This window comes from Panthera leo, chromosome C1, assembly GCF_018350215.1.
Source record: "Panthera leo isolate Ple1 chromosome C1, P.leo_Ple1_pat1.1, whole genome shotgun sequence".
NCBI lineage: Eukaryota > Metazoa > Chordata > Mammalia > Carnivora > Felidae > Panthera > Panthera leo.
In genome coordinates, this window is record NC_056686.1 from 220,031,509 (window position 1) to 220,058,980 (window position 27,472).

At 47.6% G+C, this 27,472-nt stretch overlaps 3 protein-coding genes across 12 annotated transcripts in view; 2 read left to right on the plus strand and 1 right to left on the minus strand.

The window, feature by feature from the left end:
• The window catches only part of SEPTIN2 (septin 2), a 35,093-nt gene extending 26,777 nt beyond the window's left edge, over window positions 1-8,316 (plus strand). For all 4 annotated transcript variants that reach the window (XM_042950832.1, XM_042950831.1, XM_042950830.1 and 1 more), the window contains 4 exons: window positions 1,281-1,364; window positions 2,904-2,961; window positions 4,282-4,384; window positions 6,265-8,316. In XM_042950832.1, coding sequence (XP_042806766.1) covers window positions 1,281-1,364; window positions 2,904-2,961; window positions 4,282-4,383 — 244 coding nt within the window. In that variant the 3' untranslated portion in view covers window position 4,384; window positions 6,265-8,316. The remainder of the gene's footprint in view (window positions 1-1,280; window positions 1,365-2,903; window positions 2,962-4,281; window positions 4,385-6,264) is intronic.
• A 1,936-nt stretch (window positions 8,317-10,252) lies between these two features.
• Window positions 10,253-27,472, plus strand: part of FARP2 (FERM, ARH/RhoGEF and pleckstrin domain protein 2) — a 104,591-nt gene continuing 87,371 nt past the window's right edge. For all 7 annotated transcript variants that reach the window (XM_042950835.1, XM_042950838.1, XM_042950839.1 and 4 more), the window contains exons 1-2: window positions 10,253-10,333; window positions 26,011-26,242. In XM_042950835.1, coding sequence (XP_042806769.1) covers window positions 26,039-26,242 — 204 coding nt within the window. In that variant the 5' untranslated portion in view covers window positions 10,253-10,333; window positions 26,011-26,038. The remainder of the gene's footprint in view (window positions 10,334-26,010; window positions 26,243-27,472) is intronic.
• On the minus strand, window positions 20,718-21,184 carry LOC122226902 (60S ribosomal protein L30). Its single transcript, XM_042950846.1, has one exon. The coding sequence runs from the start codon at window positions 21,113-21,115 to the stop codon at window positions 20,768-20,770; it is 348 nt and encodes a 115-aa protein (XP_042806780.1). The 5' UTR covers window positions 21,116-21,184; the 3' UTR covers window positions 20,718-20,767.

Sequence of the window (27,472 nt, forward strand, 5' to 3'; positions counted from 1 at the left end):
GCCTCGCAGACAGCTGCCGGCGCCACGGGTATTAGGCGGTGGGGCCGCCGCACCTGTTATGGAAGGCCCTCACCGGGAGCTCTCTGTGGTTCTACAGAACCAGCCTCTCCCACTCGAGGCCTGTGGCTTAGCACCCTCTCCTTTCTCATCAGCCCGCTCTCTTGACGCTGAAAGCAGACTGGTCCTAAACTGCGGCCTGGCCACGCCCGAACACCTGCTCTGGGCACAAAGGCTCAGGTGCTGCGGGATGGCAGGCAGCCTCCCTTCCCGCCCTGGGGCCACCGGGAGGGTCCTCAGTGCACTCTCAGCACCTCCCACAGGCCCGGCTACAGCAGCACACGTTTTCCCTCTGAGAAGGAGAGTTCGCATTTAGTGACATACACGCACATGCTATTGCTCTTGAATCAGGCTGAAAGGAAGAGTGTTCCTAAAATCTAGAATCTCTTTGATTAGAAGAATTCAAAGAACAGATGAGGTACATTTTGAGTAACTAAAAATTGACATACGTGCTCATCGACGTGTGTCTTGGTTGAGCAATTTTTAATAAACAGAAAAAGCACCAAAACTAGAATTAGAACGACGCCACAAGCTTTCTCAGGCGTCATTTAGGTCACTGGGGATGGGTCCTTGTGGTCATGCTGCTGTTTGCTGGCAGCTTCCTGCGTGCTTCTTAGAGGGACGGAGAGCCCGCCACCCTCTGCTGTCACTGGTCCCGTTCTCTAGACTCTAAGCAGCAGACAAGAATGCCTCATTGTCACTCGTTCCTGGCAGTTTATGTATTTGAAAGAGCCGAGCCAAAAAAACGATGAGTGTTTTCTGAGATGATTAGAAGATGCAAAGTGCTATCTCTAGTTTTTCTAAAATATTAATACTTTGTTTTATGGTCTTGCTGAGAGCTTACACTGACCAACTCTTTTAAGCTTGAGAAGTCAGGAATAGTCGAAAGAGAGAAAACAAAAAGTACGTTGTGTTTCAGACATCGTTCACCTAAAAGGGTCTGCTGAAATCTCTGCCTCTGTGCACCGGTGACAGTCTCATGCAGAGGTGGGCAGTGCCTGGGGGAGGCATCCCACGGAAGGGCCTCTGTACCTGACCCTGTGCTGTGTGCTTGTGCGCCCTTGCTCGTGGTAGGGAGGAGAGAGAGGCCTCTGTAGCTTCCTTCCTGTATCCAAAGCTCCAGCAACTTCATGTACGATTTAGAAGTAGCAAGTGGGGTTTTAGTTTCTCCGTGCAGATGGCTCCGCACTCAGCCGGCCTTGCTGTGCCCTTTTCTCCTCCAGCACCCACATGCAGGATCTCCAGGAGGTGACCCAGGACCTGCATTATGAAAACTTCCGTTCCGAGAGGCTCAAAAGAGGTGGCAGGTTGTTATCCCCAATTTACACTGTCCTCCTGCCCATACTGCGTCACAGAGTCCCACTGGCCCCCCTTCCACCTGTCCTACTCTGTCTTCCTGACTCTAAGCAACATGATTTGGTTTCCTACTCAGAAGCTCTTTCCAGGTACTTGTTGCTCATGTCACTGTGTCGTGCTTTGTTTAATCTGTCCAAGGTAGCTTTCATCATCTACACGCAAAGAACAGCTTTAGGTGGAAAGGCCAGCGACTGGTCTCTAGAACGTCACTCTGTCAGTGAGGACAGACTTCACGTGATGTTACGAAGCACAGCTCCCCGGGTGGGGTGAGCAGCAGCCCGGCTCCTCAGTGACACAGGCGGCTGCCCTCACCTCTCCTGTTTCACCATCGGAGTGGGTTTTTACTCAAGGTTTGTGTGTTGTGACCTGATTCGTGTCTGGTCACATCACATCTCTGCCCAGTTTAGCTATCAAGGTAGTGACCTTCATCACTTACAAAAAGAGTTTTCTGCACGGTAGTTGCTCCCACATACCTGATCCACAGGAGCACGTTCCAGTGCCCCCAGCAGATGCCTGGCCGCGGACGGTGCCAAATATTCTGCCCACGCACCTGTTTCCTGTATGTACGTGTCTGCGATAAAGTTTAATCTATAAATCGGATGCAGTGAGGGAGTAACAACAACAGTAATACGGTGCCACAGTTACAGCCACGTACTCTAATCAGAGTACACGAACGAGCTTCCTGCCCTGCTCTCACCGCGCCCCTTGTGATGCTGTGAGATGCCAGGATGCCCATGTGATGGATGAGGTGAGGTGGGGGGAATACCTGGACGGCGTGTCGGAGCCCTGGGCCGCTGCTGACCTGACGCTTGAGAGGGTCGCCTGCCTTCGGATGACAGCTGACCACGGTCCACTGAAACCGCAGATAAGGGGGAGGCTGCCGTGTTGTAGTTTATTTTAAAGTACTCACATTCTTGACATCTGGTGGGTTTGTGTGTGTATACAGGGTATATGTTAAGGTCTGCTTTACCATGTTATTTGTTTGGGGACCAGACATTAATTAAGATGGGTTTTAGAAGCCACAAGAACATCCCACTGTGAGTGAGCCAGGCATGAGTTCACGAAGAGCTATGTCCTCATCGCTCAGAGGGCCTCCCTCACCGGCATCTTCTGTGTGTGTGCGCAGGCCCTGCTCCCTCCCTTTTTCAAGTGAACTTGTTATGGTCTATGTCCGTAAAGAGCTTACCTTAAAAAAGAGTATTCTCCTGATAATGTCTCATATTCCTCGAGTAAGTAAAGACCAGAGTGTCCCAGCCCCGCTTGGAGTTAGGAAAGTTTCTTGAATTTACCGTTTCACGATGTGCATTTTTCCAACATTGTCTTCTTATCTGTTTATGTCGTTAATCAGAAAAAGAATGCATGTGGGTAATTGTAGATAGATAACATTTCTCAGAAACATAAAGTGAAATTTTACTTTGGACATTTGTCATCAGAAATAACCAGCTAAATTAGTTGCGATGTGATAAATTGTAATTTCGTTCAACTCTTAGAAAAGTGGACAATGAGGACATGAATAAAGACCAGATCCTGCTGGAGAAGGAAGCTGAGGTAAGTAGAAAAGGGTTCCTGTTAAGTCTAAAGGCCTGTAGCGTGCATCCGTACGTCATTACAGTTTTCTTTCCTTACTCTCTTAAGGGATACATCATAGGTCACTAATTTATTTTATTACATGTACATCGGTATGTGTTGTAGACTAGTGCTTTACATGTGTTACCGTCTGATCTCCAGTAGCAATTTAGTGGGAAAAATTGGGGAATAGTGCGAATTTAGTGACTTTAGTTACTAAGGCTTAGCAAATTTGATAATTTAGTAATATTCAAAATTTAGTCGCTTTCCTATACCTGGACAATAACCAGTTGAAAAATATAATGAAAGAAACTGCCGTTTACAACCATTAACAAAAACTTAAGAAGAAATACGTAGGACTCATACAGAAAAGAAACTAGAAAACTCTACCGAAAACAGTTTTCAAAGTGTAAATGGACACATCACTTTAGGTAGGACGCTCAGTGCACACAGATCACAGTGCTCTCTAAACTGAACTCCATTCCAGCAGAACGGTGGGGTTTGCGAAATTCTTCTGGGGGAAGCTTGCTGACATAGTTGTGATGTTTGATCTGAAGACTGAGCACAGGAGGGTCAGGGAGACTAACCCAGGAGGGCTGGCTCCACTGCTCCTGGAAATCCAGAGTGGGGCACAGGCTTGACGGGCTGATGACATTCACAGCTGGAAATAGGTCCAAAGTTTAAACAAGTGTCTGTGGTAAAGGTGGATTCTGTTAGGGCGGTGGAATTCAAGCATATCCAGGAAATCCTCAAACAGGCAGGCCTTTTCGAAACAAAAATTAAACTCACTTCTTTGGCCCTAAATTAATTCAGTATGGATTAAAATACTTAAATGTTAAAAACATGACTACAAAGTTACCTGAAGAAAATTTAGGTAGATACTTTCTAAACCAGTGGAGACCGTAATGATGAAATTTGATGAGGGTGGCAGGGAAGGCCCACTCAGCACTGGAACAGCTAGGGCCTTGCTGCCTTCCAGAAGAGCCCAGTCCTACTCCCCACCCTGAAGTGGCAGCCTCTTTCCCACCCTCTAGGTTAAAGATTATCTCCTGTTGCCTTTACTGAATTGTCGTGTTCATTGATCGTTTCTGTTTCTTGCTTGAATTGCATATTATCATTTGCTTGGTTTTCTATTGTTGTTGGTTCTTTTACTGATCTGTGGGAGTTCTTTGTAAATTCTCTATAATGTTTTGGGAAAGCATGGAGGTTGAAGTTTTAGGAATCACGAGAACACCTCTAAAGAATGTCCAGGGAGGACGGACCTGGAGAAGCAATAACCTGTCTGCCCCTCCTTGCCCACAGCTCCGCCGCATGCAGGAGATGATCGCCAGGATGCAGGCGCAGATGCAGCTGCAGCTGCAGGGCGGGGACGGCGACGGTGGGGCCCACGGGCACCACGTGTAAGGTAACAGTGAAGCCTAGAAGACGTGTGTGGTTCCAGACACCTCAACCTAAATGTAATGGCAGGCACCTCCTCCTTAAGTCTTACTAACGTTTTGCGCGTTGAAGCTCTGTCTTTAACTTTATTACCGACCTTAAAGGAGACCGTGTGGCCTCTAAAAGATGGAACCTTCTCCCCTGCCAATGTAGAAAAGATTTTCCATATTTTCTGAGCTGATAAATGTGATTAACGAAAATAAGTTAAATATTTTAAAATAAGCTTCGCTAGGGGGCCCTGGGTGGCTTAGTCAGTTGGGCATCCAGCTTCCGCTCAGGTCATGATCTCACAGTTCATGGGTCCAAGCTCCACGTCGGGCTCTGTACTGACAGCTCAGAGCCTGGAGCTGCTTTGCATACCGTGTCTCCCTCTCTCTCTCTGCACCTCCCCCACTCACACTCAGTCTCAAAAATAAATAAAACGTTAAAAAAAATTTTTTTAATAACCTTTACTAGTCATACTATTGGAAATTTATTGCAGTTGAAAACATCTCTTCGAAGAGAATTACAAAGTGTTATTAAAACAGTTTTTGCAAACCAAAGGTAAAGGTGACGTGAAAAGGTGAATTATCCCAGGTAGGCCAGGGGTTCCTTGATCCAGACTGCTGATCCCACCGAAGCCCTGCTCCGCCCCGTGGTAATCAGTGAAGCTCGTAGATGTCTAGCCCGGTGTGCGCTCACCTCCCTGTTTGAAGGGAATCTGCAGACAGCAGGGACCCAGGACCAGGAAAGGGCAAATGTTCCCCTGTATTCTGTGGACAGGTGTCTGTGGAACTGCTGTCATCACCTCCCAGAGGAAGGAGGGAGAGGTTAAGTCAAATACAGGCCCGAGGAGGAAGCAGCTATGTGGGTTTCAGGCAGAGGCTCCATGGAAGAGAGATGCTTAGCGCTGGCACAGGTCTGGGGGTGCTGCAAGTAGAGTCCACTATAGGTGGGGCCTGATTGCAGAGGCAGGAGAGTGTTGATGACAAGAGGGAGATGATGTGGGGACATAAGTGAGCTGAAGCTTAACTGACACAGGGCAGGATTGATGAGACAGAAAGCGAGGAACCTGGAGGCTGGGAGGAGTCTACCCACTGTCAGGAGTCCACCGTGGCAGTCGCACACGTGATAGAGGAGGCCCTGCAGGCTCACCCTGGGAGCATTGGCCACCAAAACAAAGCCCTGCCTTTGCGGCTTGTGGGGCAAGGTTTCAGTTGTGAAGCAAACAGATACACCTGTTTGGTGTCCCCGGTTACTGGAACGGGAGTGTCCACATATCCCCACTTGGGGTTGAACGGCAGCCCAGAGTTGGTTGTCGACACCTCCCGGCAGCCACGAGGCCATGTGCTGAGTCTGCGCTGCACTGCCGTGGACACCGATCGCGTGCCAGGGTTTCCGGTGATTTGCCTGTGCGCCTCTCACTGGGGAGATGTCAGCACCGCCCAAGCTCGGGAGGCTGATTGTGCGTGAGCAGGTTTGGTGCCTGATGGGGAAGTGCTGGGGAATTAGCAGGAAACAGGACTTCTGAGGGGGAGGGCTCATTTGAGGCAGGAGGGAGTGACCGATGTTTGCTCATTTTCTCTGATTTTCCTGCTTTTCTTTTAAAAACTTTAATTATGAAATCAGGAAAATTCTACTTTAGGTGTATGCAGCCACTTTATATTTTTGTATACTTTTCAGTTTGGTGGTAACTCCCAAGTTCCCAAGAGCCTCATCAATGCTGTTTTGATTTAGTTAACTCTGGTCACGTGAGCCAGCCTTCTGCTCAATTTGTGCCCTTTGTGATACAGAAAGTAATGTTGATGATGATCCTAGCAGGAGCATTGCACTGCTTCCATCTAAACATGTTGTGTTTTGTTTTTCCAGAAAACACATTGCAAGGTGAAGAAAACATTCCGCATGAGTAATACAGCTGCGTGTTTCCGACAGATTATTGGAGGGGTGCCCGTCCACATTTTACAGTACCTGTGCCTGAGAATTTAATTTTTTTTTTTAAACTTTTGATGTTTTGTATGAAGTACTTTTAACATTTGTAATTTTGTTGCTATGTTATACTTCATATTTTGTGAGGTGAACCTTTCATTTTTATCTTTCTTCCACCTTAACTAACCACTAATGTTGGAACTGATTTCCGGGGTCAGTTAGAATGTGTAGTTAACATTGAATTTCTTTGGTTTGGCTGGCCTGACTAATGGTTGAGGAGCACTCTTGATTCATTTCTAGAACATTCAGATCGAGCCAGCAGTGTTCCTGGGTGGTGGCAACGTAGACCCAGCAAGTGATCTGGAAAGATGAGCTGGCCTGCAGTAGGGCATTTACAACACCTAAAACCAGTTTTGCTGCTGTAATTCGATACTGTTCATTCATCTGCACATTCACCTTTCTACCACTTGAAACAATAGAATTATCTAATGTGATATGTGCATACTCAGCTCCTTTAAAAACAGGCCATTAGGAGCAAATTTTAAGATTTCTCTGGATTCTGATGCTACATTTTTTAAACTGCTCTGCAGAGAACCTGCCACAAGCCACGTTTTGTAGTGTTCTTCACTTGATACTGGTTTATACTCTGCTGTGGACAGAAGGTGTCCATGAACTCCAGTTTTCATGTTACAGTGATGACTCTTAACGCACACATAGCCAATAAACGATTTTTACTCAACATAAAAAGTTACTTTTTAAGGAAAATTAGTAAGTTGATACATTTAGAAACCAACTTTTTTATATTTTTGTACTGCACTTTAATGTGTTTTCTGTAACTGCAAGTAAGATCTGCCTGAGCAGTGGAAATCGGGGTCCTCTGGTGGGTAGGCCTCTGAACCCCCAGACCTGTCATGGGCCCTGAGGCTCATGGCCCCATGAAGCCTCAGTGCCTACCAGGTTTTCTTGATTTGGCTTTTCTTTTGTTTCCCTGAAGTTTTTTTAATGGTTTTCTGAAAGCCAAAGAGCAGATCATTTTTTTTTTTTAATGTGCAGACTGTTGTCCATTTTCAGCCACTGTCATTTCCATCGTTCTGTGTAATACCAATTTCCCCATGTACCGAGTAAGACTGAAAGACATTTCAGATGTGCACCACGATCTGACTGGTAGATGCCACCAGTCAGGTCCGTTTTCTGTGCTCTGTGGCCTTGGCCCTTCCATTCCCTCCTAGTGTGTCCCCCTGTCATGTGCTCCGAGGGGCACCGATGCTCCCGGCATGCTGTTTTCAACATTTATACTGACATTGGGAAAGAGTTCCCAGAAAGAGAGGGTGGAAGGAGACCTGGAGGGAGCAGGTGCGGCTTCAGTGTTTTCATTTTGCTGTAACAGGGGTTAAGATGCAGAAATCACTTCCTCTGAGTAGGAGAAGAGTTTTTGTTTTGGCCAGACACAATATGGTGACATGGTCAAAATATATTCACTCCAAAGGTGTATTATGGAAAATAATCGGGTGTTCTCAACAACTTTGCCTTTTCACTGTCATTTAATGGTGAGTAGTCACAAGCTGTTAGGTTTAGGCACGTTGTACCGAGTTTTTACCAGGGGAAAGTGCTCTAAAGAGCGCGTCCGTGCAAGGCCAATTGTTTGGGTTATTTTGGCATGAACTACACTAGTAAAAGCTGTTTAAAGGGTGGAGCTGGGGGCACATGTGCAAGTGGTCAGTGCAAGCCCTGTGTCTGCTTGAGTAAGACTACTAGGGCCAGCTGCCATCCCATAAGGCTTCTGCGGGGGCAGGTGGGCCTACATTGTCTCCCCTCTAAATCCCCTTTTGTTGTGCTGCCCAATTCTAAATAAATACTTTCACTATAGATAATTGCTTTTACTAAGGGAATAGTCTTTACCTATAGAAGTGTATTTTGAAAACTTACTTTACATAGCAATTTTGTATCCATTGAAACTAACCTTTTATCAATAAAGCACTATTGTTTGGCTATGAAGTGAATAGTTATTTTTGGTTCTTTATGAAGGTGTAATGTCTTCTGGGAAAGGTTCAAAGCCCTACAAAACATCTGTGTACAAAATCAGGAAGAATTATTTGCACCAGTAATATCAGTACCTACCTTTTGTATTGGCGATCCCAGCCCGAGGGAAAGAGCCATAAAGACTAGGAAGGAAGGAATTATGGGTGACCTGCTCACCTACCTATAGTGAGTGTATGCTAAAAATCAGCACTATTATGGGGTGCCTGGGGGGCTCAGTCGGTTCAACATCCAACTTCATTTCAGGTCATGATCTCACGGTTCATGAGTTCAAGGCCCGCATCAGTTCAAGGCCTGAGTTCATGAGTTCAAGGCCTGGAGCCTGCTTCAGATTCTTGTGTCTCCCTCTCTTTCTGCCCCTCCGCCACTCGTGCTCTGTCTCTCTCTCTCTCTCTCTCTCTCTCTCTCTCTCTGTCTCTCTCAAAAATAAATAAACGTTAAAAAAAATAAAAGTCAGCACTATTAGGAGTCCAGTGGTGCCTGGACTAGATCTAGGAAATCATTTCTGTTCTAAATATCTCTGAGAAGAGACGGATAAGGAACACGCGGCCACTTACAGAGGAAACTCTGAACCTGAACTGCAGGCCTGATCTGGGTGGCTGGATGCTCTTTGCTGCCTCCACCACTGACCACCCAAGGACCTTTAGTGCTTCCTGAACCACCTGCACAGACCCCAGGGTAGAAGGTACACCATCTCCACTTCCTTCCCTCAGGTCAGCCTGTACCCTCCTGTTTGGCGCTAGTAGAGGCCCTGCAGCCTCCGGGGAGTCACCCATCCCTGGGACCAGGCTCTCTGCTCCCAGCCCCCACTTGCCCCGCGGCCAGTCCTGAGACCTGTGCCACCCTGGGGGCAGTGAGGACAGTTCTCTGGACTCCAATTTTGGTGCTGGGGGCCAGTTAGAGGAAAGGCCTCAAGGGAGTGGTGGGAGACCGTGGGGCCAGGAGGTGGAGGGGCCGCTCCCTACAGAGCTGTCTGGATGGCCTGCCAAGCTGGGTCTCTGCTGAGCCTCAGACCCTGAGGCTGCCCTGTGGGGAGCATCAGTTCCTTGAACCTCTAGGAAACCTGAGGGGTCTGGCTAAGCTCAGGAGGTGAAACACTGTGGGGGTGGGGGTCCCCTTGAGAACAAACCCCAGTTGATCCTACCTTTATCTCCTTGACAGCAGCCGGTGGCACTCCTGGTCTGCCCCAGGAGGGCGGGTGTCAGGACCTGGCGCTGAGGGCAAGTTGGGTAGGGCTTGAAGGATGCGTAGGAGTTCACTGAACCCCTAGAAGAAGGGGTGTGTGCACCTAGTGGTCGCGGGCCTGGGAGACCCAAGACGTACTGTCCCGTTTCCATTCCCGAGTGGTAGTCGCGATGCTAAAGGGGGAACCACAAGGCTGAGAGGACGTGGGCCGCCTTCCCTTGCCCACCGCAGCACGTCACTGTTGGGCAGTCAGTGCCCTTAGGCCATGGTCCGGGTAGCCCCAGGAGGAATGCATCCGGGGGTAGGACAAGCAGGCGGGCTGGGCTGGAGCGGGAGGAGAGGAGCCGCGCCCAGAACCGCCCCCGACCCGGCGAGCCGCCGGGGCCCAGCCCCGGGTTCAGAGCCCCGCCCCAGGCTGAGGCCCGCCTGCCGAGCCGAGCCCCCCTCCCCCCCCCCCAGGACCGAGCACCGTCCTCCGAGGCGAATCTCCGCTGATTTGCATTCGACTCCGCCTGTCGAGTTAGCTCCGCCTCCTCCCCGTTCGTTCACCAATCAGAACTCTGTGCCGCACTTCCAGGCCGCGGGCCGTGGAGGCCCCGCCCCAAGGGTCCGCAGCCCAATCGACGGCGCGTCCGCGGAGGCGGGGGCGGGCCCCAGCGGGGCTCGCGGCGCGGGGCGGGGCGTGCGCCGTGGAGGCGGCTGGCTGGCAGTCTGGCGCGGCGGTCGCGAGCGGGCGGAGCTGCCGAGACCTGGAGTCCGCTACGGACGACGGCGCGGGCCGGGCCGGCGGGTGAGGACGCAGGGCCGCGAGCACAAGGGCCCGCGGGCGGGCGGGGCCGCGGTTTCGCGGGCGAGGGCAGGGAGCCGAGGCCGAGCTGGCGCTGAGGCCCGCGGCGGCCCGGCGCCTCAGGAGCCGCCTCAGGACGGCGGTCCACCAGCGGAGTCAAGCCCGGGCTCGGGAGGCCTTCCAGGGCGGCGGGCCCCGCGCGAGGAGGCCCCGAGAGCGTGGAGCCTGCCCGCTGGCGGCCCGGACGCGGGAGGCCCGGGGGCGGGCCGGAGAGGGTGTGCGTGAAGACCCGGGGAAGGTCCTGCGTGGGGACCCAGGGACCCTGGGGAGAGCCTTGCGTGGAGGCCCTGGAGGTGGCCCAGGGAGCGTCTCGCGTGGAGGCCCACGCAGAGCCACAGGTGGAAGCCCATGCTGGTTGTGACCACACCCTTCTTGGCCTTCAAATTGTATCCTAAAGGTGGTTAACTGGGTGTTGGGTGTTAATGCTTTTAGTCCACTCAGGTTTAGAATGTTCCCCAAGGCCTTGGGAAGGCATCTGAAGGAAAACTGGGGCCGGGATACGGCCCAGCGAATCGCGCCAGCACTTTTTCCGCTTGTGCCGGTGTCCACAGCCTCCAGTGGCCTTTGGTGTGCTAGTCGGGGATGGCTGCGAAGAACAGAAATTTAATCATGTGCTGAAGGCAATAACGCCAGTACGTCCTATAAAGAGACGATGGGAAGATTTAAGACCCAGGGCTAGATCTTTAAAGGGTGGTTTTTCTTCCTTCGTTTGTTTTGTTCCCATGAGATGGTTTTGGTCGGACCACTGTGGAAACGTTTGATAGCCATCTGGTGGCATTGGGTTCGGGTGTTGGTTGTGTGTAGACGGCGTGCCAACAGACAACTCAGATTTTCTCTCTGCCAGAGAGGCTGTAGAAGACACTAAGGCAGGCCGGCAGGCACGGAGTAACCTTTACTCGTAGATCGAATGCAATTTTAATTTCCCGCATCTGCTGCCGGTTGAGATTCGTGTGAGCCCCTGTGCGCTGAGAGAATCCGGCGTGAAGAGTCGTGAACCGCGCCGTGCTGGTCGTCGTGCTTGGTTCTCTCAAACCCCCGCAGAGGAGACGGGGCCAGGGCGCACAGCCCCATCTGGAAGTGGAGAGACCGGTTTAGGCTCACACCCTGGCCTTGCGTCTTCCCAGCTTTATTGCAGCTTCTCTCCTGCGAGTGTGCCCTGAGCCGTTTGGACTAGATGCTGCTGCGGTTTCCTGCACTGGGGAGGTTTGCTGCCTCATTCACATGATGACCATCCTTTCCTAGGTTTCCAGGGCCCTTCTGCTCTGAGTCATTCCCCAGTTTACGTGATATATCCATCTGTCTTTGTTCCTTATCGATAAAAGGGGGTGAAACTTAGCTACCCCACATGGTTGTTGTGGCACCGAAGCGTCTGTATATAATGGGCCACGTGTGAGATGTGTGGCACACAGCAAGCGCTTAGGTGACGTTAGCCATTATACTATCAGGTGGAAGAATAATCTGAGTGGATAGTAGAGCGAGGTAGGCAGTATTTTCTTTAATTTTTTGTCAGTGTTTCATTTATTATTTTGAGAGATAGGGAGCAAGTGGAGGTGGGGCAGAGAGAGAGAGAGGGAGACACAGAATCCAAGCAGGCTGCAGGCTCGGAGCTGTCAGCCCAGAGCCCGACGCAGCGCTCGGACCCATGAACCGTGAGATCATGACCTGGGCCGAAGTCGGACACTTCTCCCACTGAGCCACCCAGGCGCCCCGGGAAGTAGGCAGTATTTAAGCAGAGTTACACTGCCTTGGGGGGAAGGATAGGAACCGCTTGGCAAAGCAGAGATGGACACGTGGGTAATCCCTTCTGTCCACACACTGGCCTCTGGTCACCTTGGCACCCCGTCTGTAGTCAGACAGTAACTGACTGCTGCTCACCTGTTCCGTTTTGTTCCTGTTTTTCCTTCACCCACTTTCTCATCAGCTCACCAGCTGCCCCTTTCACTCAGTGGGTGGCAAGCCTCCGACACGCAGCAGTGGCAGTAGGCGTTCAGGGAAACCCCACTGTAAAGTTGAGTGTTGATCTGAGGGCACTTGTGTCGTGGTCTGAACTCCGGGTGTCCACGGGGTCACTGGACTATAGTATATTTGTCTACTCCAGGTTTTACCTTGGCAACAGGGAGTCAAAGAAGTGAGGATTACACAGAACTTAATATGGTAAAGCCCACTCTTGTGGGTTTCTGGGATTGGTTACTTTGGTGGTGATTCTGTAAATCGGTTTGCTCTTTTTGGAGAGCAGTTAGCGGTATGTGCTAACGATTTTCATTTTGTAGTCCCCGTTCTGAAAACCAACCCTGATACACAAATCCTGCATGTCAGGATGGTAGGGTTCTCCACAGCTAGTGAGCATGCTCTGGGAATCCAGACAAAATGCGAACCTTTGATTTATGGAAATCGGTTCAAAAACATGCCTTCACTAAAAAGGTGACACCATGGGTACATAGCAATTACACTGTTGTAAAAATATGTGAAGACGTGGACCAGGATGGAAAGGGATGTTAGGGATATATGTAGTTTTATTTTAGGGTCATGGGATTATTTCTACCCTGCCAAACCGGTGTTTTAGTTTTTAGCCTTTTTAAAAAACAGAAAGGTACTGTAACGTTGTAGGATGCAGTGATGACTCTCCCAGCTGCAGAGCAGAAGGAGACCTAAGATGACATCCAGACCTCTCGGTAGGCCCACAAGGTCCCTCAGGGCCCAGCCCCTTGCGGGCATCCTCAGGACCCCACACCTACCCACATTGTTCTTTGTCCTGACCCCTGCAGGGCCCCTGCCCTGACTTCTCCCAGGAAGCCTCTCTGAGTCAGGCAAGCACCCTCTTCCTGGGTTTACCTTGTACTTTCTGCTCCTGGTTACTGTTGTGGAGAGGTGGTACTGGCCACTTACAGAGCTGTCTTTTATTTTATTTTTTTAATGTAAATTAGTGAAGTGATCTACAGTCAACTGGAATATAATCATACCACAATTTATTTACTTATTTTTTTAAAGTGTATTTATTTGGGGGCGCCTGGGTGGCTCAGTCAGTTAAGCATCCGACCTCAGCTTAAGTTATGATCTCGTGGTTTGTGGGTTCGAGCCCCATGTCGGGCTCGGTGCTGACAACTCGGAGCCTGGAGCCTGCTTCAGATTCTGTCTCCCTCTCTCTCTGTCCCTCCCCCGCTCGCACTTTGTCCGTCTCCTCTGTCTCTGTCTCTGTCTCTGTCTCTCTCTCTGTTTCAAAAATAAAACATTAACAAATTTTACAAAAATAAAGCGTAGTTATTCTGTGAGAGTGCGCACATGAGCAGGGGAGGGGCAGAGAGAGGGAGAGAGAGAATTCCAAGCAGGCTTCATGAGATCATGACCTGAGCCAATACCAAGAGTCAGATGCTTAACCACCTGAGCCACCCAGGCGCCCCCAGAGTCGTCTTTAGATCTTGTGGGCCTGTGCTTGGCCTGCAGGGTCACGTAAACCAAGAGGAGATGCTCCACTGTGGAATCAGGGTGGGGTTGGTGCCACTTGAGGAACTGACCAACCACCAGCGAGTCACTAACCTTTCTGAGCCTGAGTTCCTCGATCTATGTGATGGGGATTGTGAGGATTAAATAAGATGATGTGGGCCTAGCAGTGGCCATCCCTTGGGACACTGTGGCGTTGGGGTGTGTGCCAGAACCTTCTTTTGGCCTGATGCAGATGCCCTCCTGCGGAGGGCTTCTCCCTCTCTTGCAGACACCCAATTCCTGTCTGCCAGCCTTGCTTTACTTTTTCTGTGGTGCCCACCACCATTTAACACACCATCTTCTCCTGCTGTAATAGGGAGGGGCTGTCTCATCAACTCCCATGTCCTTATAGGGACACCTGGGGGACTCAGTCAGTTGAGTGTCCAACTTCAATTTAGGTCATGATCTTGAGGTCCGAGAGTTTGAGCCCCACATCGGGCTCTGTGCTGATACCTAAGAGCCCGGAGCCTGCTTTGGATTCTGTCTCCTCTGTCTGTGCCCCACACCCACTCACGCTCTGTCTCTCTCTCAAAAATAAATTAACATTAAAAATAAAAAAATTAAAAAAAAACTCCCATGTTCTTACAGATTAGATTTTCTTGATACTGAGCACGTGCTCAATACATTTGAATAAATCAAATTTCAAATTTCATTTGGGGCAAGGGCAGATGCCAAGTTTTATGTGGCCTGAAGCTTATACATACAATTTGGGAGAGGGAGCCTTTCTAAGAAAACGAATACAGTGTTGTAAATAATTAACTGGAAAGTGAATATTTATGTAGAATAAGAAAAAGGTACAGATTCAAAAAAGCTGAGAATAACATCACTAAATGGCATATTTGTTCAAAAGTAGCATATGTGTTTTTAATGGTCTCTTCATGTGATAGAGAATAGAAAGAACTCAATGATTCCTCTCACACAAGTGATCAAAAATATTTATCGATAGGATGCATAAAACATGGTTACACCTATGGACAGTATATGTTTGCTGTTTCTGGTACAGCTATAGGTGTGTGTCTCAGAAAAGCAGGAGTTCTGATAAATTCAATTCTGTACAATTCCATTCAAAAAGTAAAAAAATAATCTGTGTTATGTTGATAGACCTACTACATTAACATTTATTTTTCTGACAAACAAGAACATCAGTTTTATCTACTTACAGTTTAACGTGTGTGATGATAATTTTCCCACAGGTGAGCATCTGGCTCCCCTTATTTCAAACCTTGTTTCTTTCCCATAGCCCATGCACCGCCAGTGCTGGGCACCATCAGATGTGTACAGATGGCCTCAGGCCCCCAGCCCTGCACCTTTTTTTCATGTGCCCCTGGGGGGCAGGCGTAGTGGGTGATGCCAGTGTTCCCAGAAGCCCTACCTGCACTGAGATGGCAGGTGGTAAGTGTACAAGAAGTAATTGCAAACATACACGTATCCCACCAAATCCAAGCTAAATGTGTCTCCAGCTCCTTGTGCCCTGAGCTGCATCCCCAAAATGCCAGCAGCCCCTACTAAGCTGCCTGACGTAAAAGGAACAAGGTTGTAGTGGAAAGCGGCAGCAGCCTAAATTGATTGCAATCAGAATGTGTTCTGTGAATTTTACAGAAGGCTACAACCATAGGCACACTTTGCATAGGGCCTGTCCTAGGATCTAGGAAGGGGCCAGTGCATGTGGGGGGGGGGGGGGGGGGGGTGGCCCAAACCAGAGGCAGAACAGCTTTAGAGGTATCAGGCTTTTGCAAGGGCAGTTGTGTCCCTGTGCTTAATGCCAGATAACACGATAGAGGCACGAGGGTTGAGGGTGCTCAGTGCACCTTCTAGCACCCAGTGGAAGTGTGTTTGAGAAGGAAGAAGCAACACCAGGGAATTTGACAAGTTGTTTCAATTACTAGGCTTTAGTAACTCTTGCCTCCTTCATAATGAAAGCCCTAAACGCTTTTGATAGTAGTTGATAAGATGCATGTTGGGGGAACAAGTCTCAGTACCTGAACAAGAAATCGATTCCAGGGAGTGCTTAAAGATATTTTTATTTCAGGGGCACCTGGGTGGCCCAGTCAGTTAAGCATCCATCCGACTCTTGATTTCAGCTCAGGTCATGATCTCATGATTCATAGTATCAAGCCCCACATCTGGCTCTGCACTGACAGTGCAGAGCCTGCTTGGGATTCTCTCTCTCCCTCTCTCTCTCTGCCCCCCTCCCAAAAATAAATAAACTTTATTATTTTTTTTAATTTTACTGAACTGTTTTAGAAGAACAAGTACACTTCCTAGACGAGAGATAATAGCTATTGCATCTTTCTCTTGGAAGGTGAGCAGTGACATACCATAGGTACCCCTACCATTTAAGACTCCTAAAGCAGGTAGTACTTGTGCAGTAATCTGCAGAAAAGCCATCTCATTTAAAAGTAATGTATATGTATCACTGGAGGCAATTTGAAAATTATAGAACGTTGGAAAAAGAAATAAAAATCAACCTTCTTTCTCTCCCAAAGATAACCACCATAACCATTTTTAAAATGCATGGATATCAAGTCTGGCTCCTGGACAATGGACTAAGCATGCTCCACCCTGTCTCTCCCACTGCCTGTGGCTATAAAGCCTGGACAGCTGCAGGGAACTGGTCTTGAGGACTCTGACAAGTCAATGGTGACAGGAGGATTGGGAACAAAGGCCAGAATTTGAAGAACTACTGCACCAGTAAAGAGTTTCCTATTTTTCCTCCAGGATTCCCCAGCCTGGCCTCAGAGTATCTGAAACCCAGAGGTGGGCACCAGATGCAAACAGAAAGTGCTGTAGGAGAGAATGGGAGAAAGCTGCTGGTTTCCTCCCCTCTCCCCTGTCCTCCAGTCAGGCTGTGGCTCCCGGAACCTGCAGACACCTAAAACTCTGAGGGAGTCCAGAAACCCCCATTGCTGTTTTCTCCCAGGCAAGGGTGCAGGCACAGGAAGTGCACAGCGGAGCCAGTAACTAAAGCCCCAGGTTTCTGGCTGAAGGACTGAGAAGGGGAGCTCCAGGCAACTGGAAAGTATACCAGGGAGACTTGGGAGAGGGAAGAGTTCAAGAAAGTGACCCCTGAAATTGCTTTGAACTTATGGCCTCAACGCTGAGCTGGGCACGTATGAGTCTGACCCCGAAGAACTTGCCAGAGGCTTTGGGAACTCAACTAAGAGGTAGGCCACGGCCTGGGAACCAAGCTGGCCTCTGGATGATGGTACACAAGGAGGATGGAGCCTCTGAACATGGAACTGACGCTGAGACCACAGCCTGCGGCCTGATCCCAAGCAGACCTGTGTCTACTAAAGCAGAAATACCCCAAGTCCACACAGTATTAAAAATGGCCACAATCCGGGGCTCCAAAAGTCCACAATCCTATCCAAAATTACATAGCATACACAGAATCGGGAAAATATCCCCTCAGAAGACACAAGACAGGCACAAACCGAGGTGATACGAATGTTGCAGGTCTCCGACAGAGACTTTGGCAGAATTTTGGCTCCCGTGACCTTCACCTCCTGATGTTACTTCTAGGAACATGCCATGGTACAGCAGCTCAGTGCCAGCAAGGACAGGGGTCTCAGTTCTCTACCCAGACAGCTGAGCGGGCCTGGAAATGCATTCTTCCATCTCAGACCCCACACCAGCTGTCCCCTTGTGCAGACCTTGTGAGACCTTCAGCAGAGTGCTCTGCGGGTGTACATTGTACCCAGACTTCAGATCCACAGAGACTGACACAATAAAAGGCTCTTATTTAAGCTGCTCAACTGGTAAAGGCTGCGATAAAAAGCTGAAACGCACTTGAAAACAGCTGTTACTGGGGCGCCTGGGTGGCGCAGTCGGTTAAGCGTCCGACTTCAGCCAGGTCACGATCTCGCGGTCCGTGAGTTCGAGCCCCGCGTCAGGCTCTGGGCTGATGGCTCGGAGCCTGGAGCCTGTTTCCGATTCTGTGTCTCCCTCTCTCTCTGCCCCTCCCCCGTTCATGCTCTGTCTCTCTCTGTCCCAAAAATAAATAAATAAATTAAAAAAAAAAAAAAAAAAAAAAAAAAAAAAAAAACCAGAACACTCCAGTGAGCTGATACTGTGGGAGGTTTAGAAAACAGCTGTTACTAAAATGTCCTGAGAAGCAAGGGTATTCTTGAAACAAATGGAAAGGTAGAAAGTGAACTTAAAAAAAAAGATGTAAAGGAAAAACAAGTAGGAATTTTAGAACTGAAAATACAATAACTGACGTAAAATGGAGTTACAGAGTTAACAAATGACAGTGAACGTATGATGCATGGATGTGCAATATTTTAAACGTTTATTTATTTATTTTGAGGGAGGGGGAAATCCCAAGCAGGCTCTGTGCTCAGTGCAGAGTCCGAGGCAGGGCTCGAATCCACAAACCATGAGATCACAACCTGAGCCAATCAAGAGTTGGATACTCAACTGACTGAGCCACCCAAGCGCCCCTGGATGTACAGTTTTTAAAGTCAAATTGTTTTGTCCTTTAAACTTGAAGAATTTGCATTATAGTGTATTGGACTGGGAGTCAGGACACTGGGCCTTAGTCCTGTCTACACAGGTTGGATCTGTGGCCTTCAGCAAGCGGCTCCATTCTCAGGCTGCTGTTTCCTATGGAAAATAAGGGGATGAGCCAGCATTTCACGGTGTACACACACTCGCCCTCTCACCTGTGAACTATTCCAGCGGTTTTCTGGATCCTTAATGTACGCTGAAAATTGTTGCCAGATCTGTTGTTTGTTCTTTCATTTGTTCTTTTTCTTTTTTTTTTAACTCGTAGAAAATTCCAAACATCCACAAAAGTGCATATATCAAAAACAGCTCCAATAATTAACATATGGGCAATAGTTTGGGGTTTTTTTGGGGGAGGGGGACTATTATCTTCTTGACCCCCACCTCAGTGGATTATTTTAATGTAATCCTAGGTATTATTCCACTATCCAAAAATAGTTATGTATCTCTAAGAGATAGGGTGTCTTCCACCTTCGTATATACACAATACCATTAAAACATCTAGGAAATTAGTGGTACTTGTTAAATCACCTAATTTGAAGGAAGTGCTCAGATTTCCCTGATTGTTCCACTTGATTCAGGATTCAAATAAGGTCCATGGGGAGCATTTGACAGATAATGTGTTTTAACAGTGTCTATCACCTTCCTCCCACCCCGTCGCTTGCTTGCTTGCCTGCCTGCTTGCTTGCTTGCTGGTTTTTTTTCTTTGCCATTTATTGAAGAAATGAGATTGTTTTCTTGTAGAATATGCCACGTTGTGGTTTTACTCGTAGTCTTTAATCTTTAGGATGTATTCCACTAGTGATGGGTAATGAGGTTACTGAGTTTGAAAGTCACTTGAAGTAATTCCTTTTGTAGTTTAGCTGCTGTCTGAATGTACAGTGAGGATCATTTATTTCATTTTTGAGTTTTGGGGCTTTTCTAAAACACTGATTTCATTTTGCTTTCTAAGTATGTAAAACATTCGGGAGGTTCCCAAGTCAACCCATGGAAACCTTGTGCACTGGAAGAAGAGGTTTCCAGTGCTGTATTCCCGGTGCATTCCATCCCATGGGCAGCCACTGTCAGTACGTTTGGGTTTATCCTTCCATTGTTGTTTGAAGACAAGCAAATGCACATGTTTCTATTCCAACTCTCTTGTTCATGCTAGAGAACCATAAAGACCTTGCTTTTGTCCGTGAAGATTTTGGTGTTAAATTGGGCAGCTTCATACCAAAGGAAAAAAGGGTTGAGAATCAACCTTTTGATTGGAGGAGGTGGGTGTGTTTTTGCCACCAGTACACGTGCCCATGCATGCGGATGCCCTGCCTGCCCTCCATCTGGCCAGCTGTTTCTTGTCAGCTCTTTGAGGCGTTGCCTTACGGCACATGTTCTGACATTTTTCTCTCTGATTCCTTATACCGATTGAATTGCTTAGTTGCTTGTTCTAAAAAATACTAGTCATGCTTATTAGGGAATAAAAGGGCCTACCTCTTGCTGTGCTGTAGTGAAGAGGTGATGTAGTCCAGGGCCCAGGAGCCAGGTGAGGACTCCATCTGAACATTGTCAGCAGCGAGCGTTCTTGCCAGCGCTGTCGTACGCTCTAGGTGTGTTAGAAAGATGTCGTCGAAGTGAGTGCCATGTTCTGCTTCCTTAATTGGTCAGTATACACTTAGGTTTTATGATCCTCCTGAAAGAGGCAACCAAGGAGATCTTTTGCGTAACAGAATTTTTAAGCAATTCCCTTTATTGTGGACCATGACCAGTGGGTGCTTTTGTCTGGGGAGCCATGTGCTCATTTTCCAGTAGACAGCAAGGCGGCTTAGTGGCCAGGTCCAGGCCGGGCTTAGGTCCTGGCGCAGTCATTTCTGAGTTATGTGTTCTGTGGCAGGCTTTTTTTTTTTTTTTTAATAGGCTTTATGTTTTAGAGCAGTGTTGAGTTCACATCAAAGTCAAGTTGCAGGTACAGAGATATCCAAATGCCCTGTCCCTCTTACACCTTTCCCACCATCAGCCCCCCCTCCCCCCCCCCCAGACACACAGAGTAGCACATCTGCTACAACCCGCATTGACATGTCATCACCCAAAGCTTGGACAGACTTTTTGTTTGTTTTGAGGAAGAGAGGGCACAAGTGGGGGAGGGGCACAGAAAGAGACAGAGAATCCCAAGCAGGCTCCACGCTGTCAACACAGAGCCGGATGCAGGGCTCAATCTCACGAACTATGAGATCTGATCAGTTGGACACTTAACTGACTAAGCCACTCAGGCGCCCAAATGGACAGACTTTTGAGCTGAATTTTTCCAACTTTGAGATAGAAATATATCACAAGGTGGTTTTTTTTTTTTGTTTTTTTTTTTGTTTTTTTTAAACAAGCTCTAGCCATTTTTATTAACGAAAAATTTTACGTGATTTACTTTTCCCCAGTCTGTTCTGGCATGCTTCGAATGATATCAGAATCACCTGGATCAATAATAGCCAGGGTGCACACTCTGTAGTATTTCCCACACGCTGTGCCCAATTCAATATTATTGCCGCTGTAGTGATGGACACCAGTTTTGGCCAACATGGCATAGTATTCTATTTCAGATTTCCTCAAGGCTGGGCAGTTGTTGGCGAGGATGACCAGTTTCGCTTTGCCATGTCTGATCATTTTCAGAGTCTGCTTGTACCCCAACACGTACTTCCCACTTTTCATAACGAGTTGGAGCCTAGAGTTGATGGACTCCAGCGACTTTTTCGTCTTCTTTGCGGCCACCATCTTCCTGCCTTAGGTGCGGGGCGGACCCAACCAGAAGCAACCGCCAAAATGGCCAGGACAGAGAAAGGCCACAAGGTGGTTTTTAAAGTTTTTCTCGGAATTCTCTCTCTCTCTCTCTCTCTCTCTCTCTCCCCCCCCCCCCCCCCCCCCATCTCCCACTCGCTTGTTATCTTTCTCTCTCTCTCAAATGAAAATTAAAAAAATTTTAGGGGTGCCTGGGTGACTCAGTTAGTTAAGCAGCCGACTTCAGCTCAGGTCACGATCTCACAATTTGTGAGTTTGAGCCCCACGTCGGGCTCTGTGCTGACAACTCAGAGCCTGGAGCCTGCTTTGGATTCTGTGTTTCCATCTCTCTCTGCCCCTCCCCGACTCATGCTCTCTCTCTCTCTCTCTCAAAAATAAATTAAAAAAACATTAAAAATTTTTTTTATTAAATGAAAATATGTAGGTAGAAACGGAGTTTTCTAGTAGGTAGTGCTAAATGTCAGTAGTGGAAATTGTGTCCAGCTACCAGAAATATTTTTAGGAATGAAATCTGCAGAGCATTTCATTCATGGAGGAGGATGACAAAATCTGGAGCCCGTGTAGGGCCTTGGTTCTTCACACCACTGCTTCCCTCTGGATTTCTGGGAGGCTCTCTGGAAGCAGGAGAAGTGAGCACGGGCTAGCATCTAACATTTAGGGCTCCCAGGACCGCAGAACAGCTCACGTGGCCTTGCTGTGTTTCTCATCTGTCTTGCATACTCTTGCCCTTTAAATGTTTATTTAGAAGCACACAAGGCAAAACAAAGTAATTTCTGTTAGGTCGTAATTGATGTAAAACAGATTCATTCAGTGCATACGTTTTTCCTTTCGTTTTCTCCCGCGGTCAGCTGGAGGAGGCGGTGGGCAGGGCACGTGACCGCTGAAAGAGTGGCCTCGAGTTTCTGCAGGGGTCTGGTTACGCCTTTCGTTCTGCAGCAGATGGGTAGGCTCTGAGGGCAGCATCGGGGTTCTGTACCAGTTTTCTGTTAAGTTCCTCATTTTCTAAGATTTCTTAAACTTTGAAGCCAAGTAAATATTAAACGTGTAATTTATGCCACATACTGTTATGTGATAGCAACCGTATTTTTCTTTAGACATAAGCAGTAGGGTACTTCGGGGCCATTTCCTCAATGACCTTCCAGAACAAGAGTGTCTGATGACCCCGAGTCTTAGCTTAAGCTACATTGAGGTCTTTGGACTAGATGAAAATAACTAGGATGTCCATTTGCTGCTCAAAAGGCATGCAGACCTGCACAGGTCTCTTGTGGACCAAGAAGTGGTCTTTTGTTCTTAGAAGAGATGAAATAATGTTAAAAGTATGCTGTTTTTAATTTATTTATTATATAAATAAACAAAGATCTAGAAAAACCACATAAATCGAGTATATGGCTTAACGATTATAAAGTGAACATGGTCTAACCAAGTGATGTAACCATGCCAGAGGGCCCTTCTGAAACCTTATCCCGGAGACAGAAGCCCTCCCACCAAGATGGACCACTGCGAGTTTTCTAGTACGAATCTCCTTGCACACTCTTCTTACAGCGTGCCCACCCTGATGTGCCCCTCAGCACACTGGGGGTGAGTCTTGCCTGTTTTGTTTTAGAAGTATGTGTCTAGACAGGACTCTCTTATCATAACGAGTAGAAGATAATCTGAAGAAATTTTTTCCATCTAAAATTATTAAGAAAAAAATCTATATCAGGAAACCCTGGGTGGCTTAATCAGTTAAGCATCCGACTTCAGCTCAGGTCATAATCTCACAGCTCATGAGTTTGAGCCCCACATTGGGCTCTGTGCTGACAGCTCAGAGCCTGGAAGCCTGCTTCAGATTCTGTGTCCCTCTGTTGCTCTGCCCTTCTCCTGTTCCTGCTCTGTCTCTCTCTCTCTCCCCACCTCTCTCTCTCTCTCTCTCAAGAATAAATAAACATTCAAAAAATTTAAAAAAGAAAAGTCTACATGAGAATATATAATGGAATAAATAAGTGACTTGTTAAAATATGTTTTGGTTGTACCTAAATTTTCAGAACAGTAGCTTGAAAAGGGAAGGATCACTTTGGTGCCCAGGGTTAAACGGCCCATAGTTTCTCAGAAGGACCTGCTCTCAGTGCCTCAGGGTCAGTAAATGCTGTGAACTAACCAAGAACTTGTTCTCCTCTATGTGCACATTAGAGACACCTTGCAGGTGGTGTCTTCTTCGTTCACATCCCATCAATTTTGCGTTAACTACTCACATCAGTGAAATTGAAAAAGTTCATCCTTCTGGTTCTCAGAATCTCATCCCACATTTAATATTAGTGGCATGAATATTAGTGATTTTCCAGTGTTTTCTGTTTGTGACCATAGTCTGTCTTTCACTGCTCAGGCCTGTATGGTGCATTGCCTGATGAGGCAGTTCATGTTCCTTGATGCCACTGCTGTGAATTAAATAAATACTTAGCAAACATTCACAGTAAGAATTTAGTTCCTGCTGTCAGGGTGCATACAACCCGGAGAGGGGATTCGAATATGGTGGGTAACTGCTAACCTGAACCAGACCTGTGCCTGTCCACGAGGGGCAGTCCGTCCTTGTGCAAGAGTGGGGGCGGGAGGTGTATTTGGCAGAGTGACACCACCTTGTCACTTTGCTCATACCGTTCTTGGTTCACTGTCCCGGGAGGTTTTAGCTTTCTTGTGCTCTGCCTGCTTGTTCGACAGATCGCACGTGTGTGGAAGTTCTTGCCCACGTGGGCTGGAGACCTTGTCTTTGCTGGGTAGGGTTTAAGTGTGTGGTAGAGGTGGCTCAGCGGGTGACTGAGAAGTTTTTAAACTTAATTCAAGAGACAAAACATTCATGAAATGGTTTTTCTTGATAACAAAGTAAGCATGGAACGGATGAAAGGGCCAGGGGAGCCAACAGTTAGGTTGGCACATGAGGGAATGGACTGGAAATTTAGATTAATTCTCTAAGAAATTTACCGCACGTTAGTAGAATGCTTGTCAGAGGTAAGGGAGTGAAGTAGTTTTCCCAGCAGCCCCACTCTTTCTTTTTTTTTTAATTTAATTTTTTATTTTTTTAAATTTACATCCTAATTGGTTAGCATATAGTGCAACAATGATTTCAGGAGTAGATTCCTTAGTGCCCCTTACCCATTGAGCCCATCCCCCCTCCCACAACCCCTCCAGTAACCCTGTTTGTTCTCCGTATTTAAGAGTCTCTTCTGTTTTGTCCCCCTCCCTGTTTTTCTATTATTCTTGCTTCCCTTCCCTTATGTTCATCTGTTCTGTGTCTTAAAGTCCTCATATGAGTGAAGCCATATGATTTTTGTCTTTCTCTGACTAATTTCACTTAGTATAATATCCTCCAGTTCCATCCACGTAGTTGCAAATGGCAAGATTTCATTCTTTTTGATTACAGAGTAGAACTCCATTGTATATATATACCACATCTTCTTTATCCATTCATCCATCGATGGACATTTGGGCTCTTTCCATACTTTGGCTCTTGTCGATAGTACTGCTATAAACATGGGGGTGCCTGTGTCCCTTCGAAACAGCACACCTGTATCCTGTGGATAAATGCCTAGTAGTGCAATTGCTGGGTCATAGGGTAGTTCTATTTTTAGTTTTTTGAGGAACCTCCATTCTGTTTTCCAGAGTACCTGCACCAGCTTGCATTCCCATCTGCTCTTTCTTGAGTAAACGTCTCGAATTTGTTTTTTGTCATACTGTGCTTCACTGATCAAGATTTTTCTTTAAGTTGACTTTCAAACATAAATACACATATTTAAGAAGTAAATTTGTCATAAATAGAGAGTAGCTAGATTAATACAAAGGAAAGCAAGCTGGTATTATTAGATTCTAGCTGATACTCAGCCTCTTCTTTCTTTGTGAAAACAATGACGTGATTAACCCTGTTCAGCTTTCTAGCTTGAAGCTAGAGAAGTTTCCATGGCATGCCATGGAGGACTGGGAAGGGCGGAGGGCATCGCTTGTGTGCTGGTGTCTGCTTAGCAGGCAGCGGGTGCAAGGACATCGTGAGAACAGCTAAGTGGTGCTGGGAACGGCCTGGCCTGGGGCCAGTGCCCCTCACATCAGGCACACAGCCCTCATGTCACTCTGATGGCCTCCGTCCAGCCTGGTAAGACACCGCTTACAAAACTGGGAAGCCTGAACCCGGCCCAGACCAACCTGGGCTGTCCTCACCTGGCTGTCCTCACCCAGCACAGGGAGTGGCCTACTGAATGGTGCCCGTCGTGCACTGCACTTGCTGCGTGGCACCTGCTCCTCTTTGCTGAAACGTACCATCTGGCATTTAACAGTGTACCATCAGCACAACAACTCTCTGGGCTGCTGGAGCCCAGAGGGTGTGCCGGGGACTCCAGGCGGCCGGACGAAGGCACAGGCCACTGTTGGGTGAGGTCTTGTGACTTACACGAGAGGATGCATTGCCTGGCTTGCAGAAGCACCAAGAAATAGTGTCTTTGTGAACAGTGCTTGTTATTTTGTGATCCACCGATCCATGTATGAGTAGAAGGTGATCTTGTTTAACTCTTTGCTTTAACGTAACTTAAGACGCCTAGAAGTTGCAAAATTAGAGCAGAGAATTCCTGGGCACCTGATTTTTCTTAATATCTAAATAACTTTGGGGGCGCCTGAGTGGCTCAGTCGGTTGAGCATCCGACTTCGGCTCAGGTCATGATCTCACGGTTCAGGAGTTCCAGCCCCACATCAGGCTCTGGGCTGACAGCTCAGAGCCTGGAGCCCGCTTCAGATTCTGTGTCTCCCTCCGTCTGCCCCTCCGCTGCTTGCACTCTGTCTCTCACATTGTCTCAAAAATAAACAAACATTAAATGACTTTCAATGACTCTTTGGGGTTTTTTGTTTTGTTTTAGAGTGCCCTTCATTCTTAGCTGATGAAGAATGGGGGAGATAGAAGGAACATACAGAGTCTTGCAGACTCCAGGGACACGCTTGGGCGCCCAGACCCCAGGGGGAGTGAGCACCCTCGAGCCTGGGCAGAACCTCTTGGCAACCGCAGCACGGGCATCAGCCAGAACACAGGAGAAGCACCTTCACCTCCGAGTGAAGCTGCTGGACAACAGCATGGAAATATTTGACATTGAGGTAAGTAGCGATATTTGGAGGCATATTGCCTTATACTTTCTAAAAGTCAAGTATGATGAACCACATTCCATTTTGCTGATCAGACTTGGCCTGTTTATCAAGCTGACCAAGGGTGGTGTTGGTAACACTAAGATCCTTGGAAACAGTGAGTCTGAGTTTCTGCTTTTATTTGAAGAGTGATATTCTCCTGTCTTTCCTTTGAAATTCTGATACAACATGGCCCTTCTGTTCTTCAGAGAGGCTGGCTGACTGCTGTGGAGCACGGACTGGACCCATCCAGATCTGCCCACTGTGTGTCAGCTCCTCTCTGAAACGTGGCGGTGATTGTAGTCCCCTCTTCTCAGGGGCTGTGGCAAGGACGGGTGCAAAGAGCCTGGCACACAGGTGGTGTTGCACAGTAACATTGAACTTGTTTTTCTGTATCAACAGATACAGGAAACATAATAACGTTTTTATTTTGAAAATTTCCTAACAATAGATTGCACTGATAATGTTGGCAAAAACAAGTGAATATAGCAAAAATGTGTAAATGTATCATATAAGTGTATGTGTGTATATATGTATCTAATCAATACTTTTTAGACCCACATAATACTTTAGAAAACACTGATTTTCTAAATGGTGTTAGAATGAGTGTGCTTTTTAAAATTATTTATTTTGTATGTAATGCACAAAGATAGTCTCTCTTCTCTAATTTTTTCATAATGGTTTAAAGTAATACCTTTAGAAGTTTTTTCTGCTCTTAATGTCACAAAAGGAAGGACAAGAGAATGAATTTAAACTTTAGCAGGAGGCTTATTTGTGCTTAGAGATTTCTGTCAAGAAGTCAGGATGCTACACAGAAACTAAGATTACTGAGCTGGGGGCCAAGCTGTGATGACCCTAGAGGAAACTTCTTGGGGGCTCTGGTGGTGCCTAATTCAGAACGCATTGCATGGGAAGGGGAGGAGGGAGTGAGGGAGGGGGTCAGTGGTGGGGAGCTGGAGGTCAGGGCTGTACCCCAGTCCTCTTGCCTGGGGTCCCAGGCACACCAGCCTCTCTTGCCTCTCCTGCTTGAGTGTTTGATGGTAAGCGTCTAGTGCATAGATTCATAGTATCTGAATTCAGAGGACCCCTAACACTCCTTTTAAGGTCTTACCTGAGGAGGAAATTGAGTAGCATTTCATCAGGGCAGTAGTAATTGAAACTGGTAAGACCTGTCTGTCCAGCTTCCCAGGTCACTCCCGTGTT

What these genes read in the sequence shown, in the direction of transcription:
- LOC122226902 (XM_042950846.1), bottom strand. Translation starts at nt 21,115, where the DNA reads ATGGTGGCCGCAAAGAAGACGAAAAAGTCGCTGGAGTCCATCAACTCT.